Source organism: Gossypium arboreum, chromosome 8, assembly GCF_025698485.1.
Source record: "Gossypium arboreum isolate Shixiya-1 chromosome 8, ASM2569848v2, whole genome shotgun sequence".
Lineage (NCBI taxonomy): Eukaryota > Viridiplantae > Streptophyta > Magnoliopsida > Malvales > Malvaceae > Gossypium > Gossypium arboreum.
In genome coordinates this window covers 35,837,228-35,848,684 of record NC_069077.1, presented here as the reverse complement: position 1 = coordinate 35,848,684, position 11,457 = coordinate 35,837,228, and the positions used below count along the sequence as shown (strand labels likewise).

General features: G+C 33.5%; 1 protein-coding gene across 1 annotated transcript; it reads right to left on the bottom strand.

The window, feature by feature from the left end:
- Positions 1-766: 766 nt before the first annotated feature.
- On the bottom strand, positions 767-4,214 carry LOC108468476 (membrane-anchored ubiquitin-fold protein 6-like). The gene is made up of 4 exons (XM_017769357.2): positions 4,151-4,214; positions 2,696-2,920; positions 1,649-1,819; positions 767-822 (listed from the first exon to the last, which is right to left on the bottom strand). Exons 2-4 carry the CDS (start codon positions 2,871-2,873, stop codon positions 767-769), a joined length of 405 nt encoding a protein of 134 aa, XP_017624846.1. The 5' UTR covers positions 2,874-2,920; positions 4,151-4,214.
- Between the last annotated feature and the right edge of the window lie 7,243 nt (positions 4,215-11,457).

The following is an 11,457-nucleotide window of genomic DNA, read 5'->3' as shown; positions in this document are numbered from 1 at the left end:
CAATTGTATTTAAAATATTTTTATTTGTTTTATTATGAGATTTTTTTTAAACAAAATACAAATAATGAAAGTAAGAGACAGAATAACACAGTTTGCATTTAAGAGTGTTTTGCTCAAAACAAATATGTTATGAGATATTTTGTATTTTATAAATTTTATAGTGATTATATATTTGTCTCATATTTAACTTATCTTTTCATATTACATTATAATTTGACAAAATGATTGTCACTGTCAATGAGAGTGCATTGCTAGAAGGTTTGATAGACTATGAAATATTAATTAAAACTATTTTTAAAGTTTAGAAGTATAATTATAATTAATAAATTCAAATAAATACAATAAAACTCAGTCATTACATATATATATATATATATATATATATATATATAATTAGGTTGCTAAATGAAATATCCGAAACTTAAATAATAATAAAAATGACAATACGATGATATTTAAATAAAAATAAAAAGAAATCAAATATCACATTAATTAAAACTATTTACGGCTCATGTGACTCATGCTCAATACTCGGGTCTAGATACAACATCAAAATTAATAAAGAGCAACATTTCTGCATATACACGACACCGCTCGTGCTTCATTTTACTTTTAGATATATATATATATATATATATATATATATTTAATAGCTATTCCTTTGTATAATATCTTTAACATTTAAGTGGATTTTGTTTTAATTTTTTTAAAGAATAGATTTTTTTTGCTATGACAAGTTGAGAATTAGGAAGAGCATGCTCACAGATTAAAGAATAACACACCCGCACGAATTCAGCTTTTGCACATCCTCCTTGCTCTTTTCTGCAATGCACCCAAAACAAAAGGAAAAAGTAACAAGTTTTGATCATTTGGCCATCGTTAGATAAACATATCAGATCATAAGCCAACGAAAATGCAAATAAAAAGAATGTGAGCTAACCAAAAGCATGAAAAATGTTATTATTGGAAAATAGGGTTTAGGGGTTTGTAAGCTCTATCATTTGTTTTTCTTCCTTTATACAACTTTTTCCCCTTGTGAAGGCACAAGAAGAAGTTAGTATAACTAATTTATGCAGTTAGTAGAATCCAAACCAAAATAATACCTAGAAAGGTTAAACTCAAGTATGAGATTCTACTGTCAAATATATTCATCTCTAAAAGAAACTTACGCAGTAAGATCAGTGTCAAGTAGTAAGTTAAAAGCATAACCTACAAAGACTAGTGTTTGTGTATATATCTATACTATACATTCCTTAATTGTGTTACTATCATAAGTTAATCGAGTACCTATTTAATTGGTAATGACAGGCATAAAATAAATTTAGGGGGACAAAATTAAATTATATATTTTTATGAGAGTTAAAATATAATTTCACTGTTGTATTAACTTATATCTTTATGGTTTTCAAGCAGGAAGAGCCCCTGCCTACCCCCTCCCTTTTCCTGGGTAATGACTAAAATACCCTAACATGTTGCAATAAGTGAGGTTGGGGAGAGGAATGTAAACAAAGTTACATGACATGAATTCAACAAGGATTTAAATGCATCTCTTGTATAAGAGGAATAAAATAAAGGCATCTTAATTCTAAGCAAACTCAAATACTAGAAAGATTTCAAGAAAGAGAGCTAGACAAAGAGCTGGACAAACCTGTTTTCTTTTTTGTTGTAGCTAGCTGCACTACCACATGCATTATAATGAAATCGATAGGAAGTTCATCAAATGTTATCCTGAAATCAGCGAGTGTTTTGTTGTTTTCAAGAACTTTACCAGCATGTATAAGTTTCAGATCATTTATTGACTTTGGTGTGACTGTTTTCTCTGAAATTACATGAAGGCTCCCTTAACTCAAACTCAGGTAGCTGTTGCTCGGGAGGAGTATAATCCAAGACATAAATATTCTAATTCCATCATTATAAATTCTCATAAACATGATACATGCATACATGAGTTCATATATAATGGCCAACATTAGTCATTTTCTTCAAGCTGAATGGTATCATCAAAATGAAAAATTGTGGTTGATTTTGTTTAGATGCATAAACATTGTGCCTAAATTAATGTCATTCAAATTAGCATAGAGCAATAACAAAATTTTAAATATACCATGCAGGTTATGATAATTACTGGATTGATTCTTATGAATGAAAAGTCAACAACAGACAACATAGCAAATAAACTCAAAGAAAAGACTTAAAATACTAATTTTTTTTTTTTGGGTACAATCAAAGTTTACATTACAATTTAAGAGGAATGTGATGTTAACATCAAAACTCGAAGCCTGGACCTTGAGCTAACAACGTAGAACTTTTAACATTGTGGCTATATCAATGTCATTCAAATGAGTATATAGGGACAACCAACTTTTTAACATACCATGCAGACAATGATTATCGAATTGAATCTTATCAATGATAGGACTAAGAATAGACAATATAGAAACTTAAATACTAATTTTTTAGTACAATTAAAACTTACATTATAATTTAGAGAGAAGAATATTAACATCAGGACTTGAACCTTGAACGTTGAGATGCTAACACAAAGCTTTTAAGCATTTGTTTGAAATATTGAATTGTTACTAATAAACTTAATAAAAACAATCAAACCGAGCACCTAAGATGGGACTCCCATAATAGAGTTCAACAAAGAGTAAGTTAAGAGGAGGAAACATTAAAAGATAAATAGATTAATAACCTCGAGGCCACTCAGCAACAATCTTTTGCTTAAGATTTGCAACAGTCATAGATGATGTGTAAGTATTGTGTGCTATATCTGTCTCATCATAAATGCGAAATTTAAGCTCAATAAGCTCCTCATCATTAGCCGTAGTAGTCTTTTTTCTCGGTTTCTCCACTTTCAAGTCGAATGCCATAACAGACGAACAATCTTAGTCTCAGAACACAGTCTCCTCTCACTCACCTGAAGAAAGAACAATAATTCCATGTATCTAAAACTCAAACCTAAAATATTCACATTGCAGAAAAATTATACTCTCAATCTTGAGTAATCAACTCAATTGTCAATCCTAGATATATTAGGCTCACAAATTATTAATAATATATTCTACAATATCAACTAGAAAGCATAAAATGCAAAACTTCTTATTATCTTTTTTTACTATTGTTTTTCATACTCATTGAGAGAAACACCTACTCTACTTCAAATTACATTATATCAAACTAACCTCAGTGAATCATTTGAGAAATTTTTTTGGTAAAATTGTATGCAAATCAACTGCTAGAGAACCTCGCCAATAGAGTGAGCACTTTATAAGATCTAACTGATAACTGAATAAGGTTCTTTAGCACTTTATAAGATCTAACTGATAACTGAATAAGGTTCTTCTTACTAGCTCACAACCAATGTTCCTTTAACAAAATTCAAAACTCAAATTCAAGAACAAAAAGTAATCATAATTAATAATAATATAACAATAAGTTATCAGTATTAAGCTATATTCTGATAGGAGAAGAAAATTGAAATCAAACAACAATATTTCTATAAATATCAAAACAATACAGAAAAATCTGAAAAGAAATGTAACTAAAAACCTAATGGAGATGAATCCGATAAGATTTCTGGTTTTCCCTTCCTCTTTTTCTTTCTTTTTCCTTTTTCTGTTTCATCGATCCATGAAATGAATTAACAAAATCATAATACACATTGTCTCTTTTTTTTTTCTCTCTAATTCTTTTCGACTTCTTTTCTTGCTCACCAACTAAATTATTAAACAAATCAGAGGAAATGTCAGGAAACAGTAAAAGATCATACATGCACAAAAAATTGAAAGAGAAAATACCTAACCAATAAGCCATTGATGGAAGGTCAGTGTGTATTGTGTGTATATGTGTGTGTGTGTGTGTGTGTGTGTGTGTGTGAGCAAAAGTATTTGTCTGTCGACTACGTAGGTGTTTGATCCAAAAAGAAAAAAAAAACTAATTTCTTTCTTCTACTTTTTCTTTCTTTGCTTTTTTTTTTTTGGAAAATTCCGAGGATGTTTGTGATGAGATGTTAAAAAATCAAAACAGATAAAAATGGTGGATCCAAACTAGAGCCAAATTTATACTAGTAACTCTACAATTTTACAGGCTTAGTTACCCTAAGGATGACAACAGAATAAAGATACTGAAACTCACATTATTTGCTTACCATGTCAAACATAGGGTTTTTCAAAATGAAAAAAAAAAACCTTACTCTTTACATGGTGTTGCATAGTTGGTTTCTCTTATAATTAAAGGTCGTTACCAACTGATAGAGAAAATGAAGGTCGTTGTTATTGTTAGTTATTTCCCCCCAACTCTTTCAACTACTTTTTCTTTTCTTTTTTCCTTTTTAGTTAAAAATAAAAAAAATAGTTGAAAAAATCATTGTAAGTATATATATTTTTTCCAAATGAAAAAAAAAAGCAAAGTTTTTTTTTTTTAAAAAGAAGTTAAATATAATCTGTCATTATTGATCTCTAGATAAATCAACACTAAAACAATAAATAAATAATTAGAATGCATACTAATGTGCAGTGTCTACAAGTATGACAGGTCAGTTGTAATATAATTGTACAACGAGGTACGGAGTACTCTGAGGATCGAATCCAAGAGAGTCGGCAATTGAACAAATTCTAGCTACAGGCATGCAAAATAAAGAGTCTAACTAACTAATTACTAAACACTATAGTATGACAAACCATAAAATCAAGAGTAATTATACTAATTTACCAACTAATTAACGTAAGGACTAAAATTGTAAAATATGAAAAGTTACTAAATTAACCAATGAATAATAAATTGTGGTTGATTGATTTCGATGTGGTTCACTAATCTTCGAATTATGGATCTAAATTGCTTAAACTCCTAAAGTGGTTTCGTTTTACCTTTTGGTCTCAACTTTACCAAATTAAACAAATTAGTCTGGTTTATCTCTCGATCTCACCGGTTAACCTAGGACTAATGAATTGATGCTCAACAAGATTACTTCTCAGTCTTACTTTCCTAAATATTCCCTAAGGGTGTCAATCCTAAGTTTTTAGGTTTATTCAATTTAGTCCAATTTATTACAACTTAGTTCCTCATCCAAATATTAGCTTACCCACATCTCCAGTAACCAACCCCTTTAGAGTTTAGTTACCTATACTAAAAACTAAGCTAATAAACATGAAATAAAAGGAAATGTCAACCATTAACATGAAGTTTAAGAAAAATATAAAGTTTGGACTTTTAATCTAGAAAACTTAAAAGTAAAGTAAAGATGAGCATTCAAGAGTAAAATGAAAAACAAGAAATATAAAAGGTAAGGTTTTTAACAATTGAAACTAAAGGAAACTAATATACATTAAGCTAAAGGCTAAAATGTCATTACAAGCAAAGGAAATGTACTAAAAATGCAAATAAACCCTAGCTACAGTGATAACTAACTTTGCTAACTTAAAGAGTAACAAGAATAAGAAGAAAATTTGTAACACCCCTAACTCGTACCCGAAATCAGAATAGGGTTACGAGGCATTACTGGACTTACAGCACAAACAATCTTACAATTCGTGTAATAGCCCGATTTTGGGCCTAGTCAAAATAGTGGTTTCGGAACCACTATTCTGAGGCTGGAGAAAATTATTTTGATGTTATTTTATGTGTTATAATATAATTTTATAAGTGCATGTAAATTTTGGTAAGTTAATTTTAGCGATTTCTAGTCCAATTTCGAAAAATGACTAAATCGCGTAAAAGGTAAAAGTTGTATTTTGATGCTTAAAGGTGTTAAATTGCTTTGTATCTTAAATTTGGGGTCTTTAAAGTGAAATTAGGCCATTGAAAGTGTAATGGCCGGCCAAGGGAGACAAATTGGTCAAAAAAGCCAAAATTTGTGGCTTTTAGGTGACTAATTTGACTAAAAATAGAATAAAATAAAGAAAAGAAAGATATCATCTTTTCTCCATCTTCTGTAACACCCCAAACCTAGCCCAGACGTTACGACCGAATCTGACGTGTCACATTGAAGCGTTACTAGAAAAGTCATGTTTTATCTAAAGTCTTTCTTAGTGTTTAAAGAATATCTTCGTTAAAGATTAAAGTGAATGGAAGCTGTGCACCGGGTAGGATGCCAGAAAAGAGAAGGTGAGTCAATTAGACTGCTTAAATACCCAGCTCTTCACGGATCCAATCCTAGACATGCACACAACCATTGCCACACTTTAACTGAGTGATTGTTCAGGGAAAACCAATTCGTTTAAAACCATTTGAAAAGGTTATTAGTTTTGAAAACGTTTTCGTTGCGGAAGCCTTGCTTTGTTATCGCGATATTTTGAAATCAAGTAACCTTTTTAAAACGCGCCCTAGAGCTATTCAATTTCAAACAGTTAAAACAATATCATATCTAAGCTAACAAAACATACTAAAAACAATTAAAAATAATTAAAGCGGCCTTATTACAAATTAAAACCCGAAAACATAAAGGAAATAATCTAAAATAAAAGTGAAGGTATAAACACTTATTTTAAATAGTCCACATGGTCACTCTGAATCCTTCCAGCTCCAAGTCCACCGATCTAAGGCTCACCTGCAAAGATGGGAAAAAGAAGGTGAGTTTGAAAAACTCGGTATGTAAAGTAAACCCAACTAGAGCCTAAATCAGTTCAAGCTCTACTGGACCTAAGCGTTATTCAGAAATCAGAGTTAACTGGGCCTTAGCCCATATCAATATTAATCTGGGCCATAGCCCCTTATAGTATCAGAGTATACTGGGCCTAGCCCATATCAGTGTCAATCTAGGCCGTAGCCCTATTACAAGTCGAGATATGTTGGGCCTTGCCCATATTAACATAGTTGGGCCCATTTCAATACAGTTGGCCCATAACAAAACAGTCTCATATGATTAATGCATGATAACCCCATCCAACCCTGCACTTGCCTCCGTCCATCCCTACACTTCCTGTGGGGAATAAATCACCCACGCCATCCCTACACTTACAGTGTTAGCACCGGTTGCGGCACTAACTATAATCCGCAGCAAAGCTGCTTATATCAGAATATATGGCACGACCACGTAAGCAGTTCTTCCTCCATAACAAAACCCAACCCCATGTAGTATGACATGTATGCAGAGAATATATAATTAACAAGGCATGCTTCAGAAAGACAGTTAGATTATATCGTAAGAACAGTTATTTACCCTCGAGGGGCATAATCGTAAACTTACCCCTTTAGGGGTATTACGGTAATTCTACCTTACAGAGGTATTTCAGTAATTTTATCAGTCTTTTTAGGGTTTCATGCTCATTACAGTTATTAACATATTAACAGAAACACTTACCGAACGTTTTTACCGAATTGGGCCCGTTGGCCCATTTAACCCAATTTCGGCCCATTAAGCCCAAATATACCGAAGTGCACGAAATTGCGCACTCTACAATCTTACCATTGAAGTTAACAAAATTATCAATACAAACAATCCCACGAGCGCTCACACGCTCGCAAGTTCTCGAAATGCCGGCTTTTCGGCATTTCGACTTTTCGACTTTTGCCGATCTAGTCTACTAGTGGGTGTTGTTTACACACCTGATTTGCGACAACTACTACCGAAATCTCCCACGATATCCTACAATCAGTCACTAGACATATCAGATCCAAAGTATAATGGCAAACATCATAAACTTACTTACCATAATCGGCCATCAATACATATAGCCCTTGAGATCCTAGCTTTGCCAAAACTAGTGACTAGATCTCGATCTAGTCGTTCCACTTGTCCAAGCGTTCGATCAGTAGCCTTTAGATCACACTAACACCAAAACAAATCAATTGTTACAACCTTTAGAGCCTTAAGCTCCATTCGACAGCCTCTCTATGCCTTTAGGGATTCTGGCTTTTCTAAAACCCGAAATAAAGAATAGATCTGAATACTTACCACAGGTTCTTTCAACCAAAACGATTCCACTTCAGTTTCTACTCAGATATGATATAGATCCAGCCCTTAAACACTTGCAAAAATCGAATCTTAGAGATCTAAAGATTTGGCTATATGTCCCTAAAAACTATGGTGTTTTCGGCTTTTGGAACTGTGAAGAGGAAGATAATTTGGTATGGTGGTTTTTGCAGTGGTATTGCCGATAGGGGTTGAGGTTTAGAGGATGTGAAAATCGACCAAAAGAGATGAAGAAAATAGGAGGATTTTGGCTAGAAGAAATCGGCACAAGAAACAACTTTTGGGATTTCGGCTTTTATGGCAATTGGCTATAGAGGTTTAGAAAAGAATGGGAATGAAAGAGGAGATGAGTAGAATGGTAGGAATGTTTCGGCTAGAGAAAAAAAGAAGGAGAAAAAGAAAATAGAAGAAGAGAGGAGAAAAGAGGGAAGAATTCAGCACTCAGGAGATCTAACTTTGCATTTTTCGGCTTTTTGAGATACTGATAAGAGAATAGAATGAAAGGGAAGGCTCTAGGTGGCTAACTGTAACACCCCGTACCCGATTCCGTTACCGGAGTCGAACACAAGGTGCACACAGACTTAATTGTTTTCACAGTCCATAAAAAAAAATTTCCAGACAAGCTGGTTACTGCATCACTGTCGCCTTAAAAATCATATCTTGAGTTTCAAAACTCGAAAATCAGTTTCGTAATTTTTCCCTGAAATTAGATTCATATGTCCATCTACAGATTCATTTCTAGAATTTTTGGTCGAGCCAATTAGTACAGTTTATTAGTTAAAATCTCCCATGTTACAGGGGTCGACTACACTGACCTTCGCACGTTACAACTTGAATATCTCCCTGTACAGGGCTTCAATACTGATATCGTTTGTTTCTATAGAAACTAGACTCAAAGAGGAATCTATACATATATGGAATGACTCCTAATTATCTTTGGTCAATTTACAATGAATTTCCAAATTCGGAACAGAGAATCCAGAAACCGTTCTGGCCCTGTCCCACGAAAACCTAAATATCTCTTAACATATAACTCATATGACCGTTTCGTTTCTTCCATATGAAAGTAGGTTCACCAAGGTTCATTTAAATAATTTAATCACTATTTAATTCCATCCCTACTATTTTTAGTGATTTTTCACATTCACATCACTGCATCTGTGAACCTCTGTCTTTAAGGTAGATTTTACCTACTTCATAATTTCCTTGTTTCAACTAGCCCTTTTAGCATACATGGCACAAAAGATGATCACGGTTAACCATTCCAAGGGCTAATCGATTCCAAACATTTCCACATCTCTTAATGAACAACATACAAAATGATTATGATACCATGCCAAAGTGTATATAAGCCATTTTCGCATGGCTACCCAATTTATACAAAATCAAAGGGTCTATGACCAACAAACGAAAGAGTAGTCCTATACATGCCATTTCAAAGTTCAATCAAAATTTGTACCAAAAGGGGCTTTGATAGTGTGGGAGACTTCGACTTCCAAAAATCCGAGTCCGATAGTGACGAGCCAAAATCTATAAAACAGAGAACAAAGAAACGGAGTAAGCAATTTATGCTTAGTAAGTTTTGAGCAAGGGATTCCAGCACAACAAAAGCATAGCATTCATATAGCTAAACGGATAATTTCATATGCACACATTCTCAATATCATACTTACTTCACATTACCAACCCTTATGTTCATACACAAAAGATCAACTTAGCCAAAGGCCGGTAGCTCGTTTATCAACTGAGCGAATACTTACTTGTAAGGGTTCAACTAATTCAAGCACATACGAACATACCTCGTTGCTGGAATTTTTGCAAGCGTATTAACTGAAATTTTTTTTACAGCAAGATTGCTCATTCTCGAATCACGTACCTTCGGAATTTAACCGGATATAGCGACTCGCTCGATTGTCTTCGGGACATAGCCCGGTTATAGTGATTCGCACAATTGCCTTTGGGAATTAGCCCGGATTTAGTAACTCGCACAAATGCCTTCGGGACTTAACCCGGTTTTGGTAACTCGCACAAATGCCTTCGGGACTTAACTCGGTTTTGGTAACTCGCACAAATGCCTTCGGGAATTGACCCAGATTTAGTCACTTAGCACAAAAGCCTTCGAGACTTAGCCCGGATACCATTCGAATAACCAAGCACATATATCAACAAATCAATACGCATTCTTATTACATTCTCATTACCAAAGCTCAAACACAAGACACTTATCATATTTACAATTTCGGCTCAATAGCCACACACAAAGAGCATGATTTCGATTTGCTTAAAACATGATCTAATCAAATCATAATTTAAGCTCTATTACTCAAGAACTTACCTCGGATGTTGTCGAATGATTCCGATGGCTATTCGACCACTTTTTCCTTTCCTTTATCGGATTTAGCTCCCCTTTGCTCTTGAGCTTAATTTAACAAATAAGTTGATTTAATCATTTGAGCATCGAAATAGGAATTCAAGGTACTTAGCCCACATATATTCATTAGACATTAAAGTCACATATGTACGGATATCATGAATCAAGCTCAACACATTAGTTAGTACTCTCCTTAGTCAATTTTCTAAGTCAAGATAAAGCCTTCAACATGCTTACTTATGGCCGAACAACACATCAACCTATGTACTCAATCATGTGGCCGAATATGCATGTTGATGTTGAGGCTAATTACATGTTTAATACCACACATGAATGGCATACATTTTACTAACTAATGCATTACATATTGTAGCTCAATACACATCTATCATTTACTCCATAACCGAAACATCATCATATGTAAATATATACCTTGAGATAGTATATATGTCATACCAATACATCATGTGCAAACATATATACATGTAGGTGCAAGGGCCGAATCTCAAGTTGCTTATAACCAAATATAAACATATATCCAAAGCTCAAATCTTACCTACCATGCAACATGCATAAATCATACTTATGGATATACCATGGCCGAATACACCACAACACCATACCGTTTCAATTTTGGTCATGGTTAAACAAAGAACTTAATGTCTCACTCAAAAATGCTAAAAGAAAATCCAAGGGTCATCAACCCACAATCACATATATCATCAACAAGCTTCATATTTAGCATGCAATGGCATTAACACAAAATCCACCTTGGCCGAACATCATTCCCATGACATAGCAAAGATTTGAGCCATGGGCTAATAAGAACATCAAGCTAGCAACTAAAAACATGCATGAATCTCATGGCACAACCTCAAACATACCTTAATCTTGATACAAGTATAGCCAAACCTCTTCCTAATCCTCTTCCAAACCAAACATGAAGCAAAAACTCCTCCTTTTTCCTTAGAATTTTCGGCCAAGAGAGAATGAAAGGATGAACAATTTTTTTCTCTTTTCTTCAACTCACGGCAATGGGGAGGGGGAGAAGCCTTCACACACACATTTTTTTTTTCATTTTTTTATTACCCATACACCTTATTTTATTTATTCCAACATAAAACACTTACACAACATGTTTCATGACATGTTTTGCCCATAATCCCTTGTCATG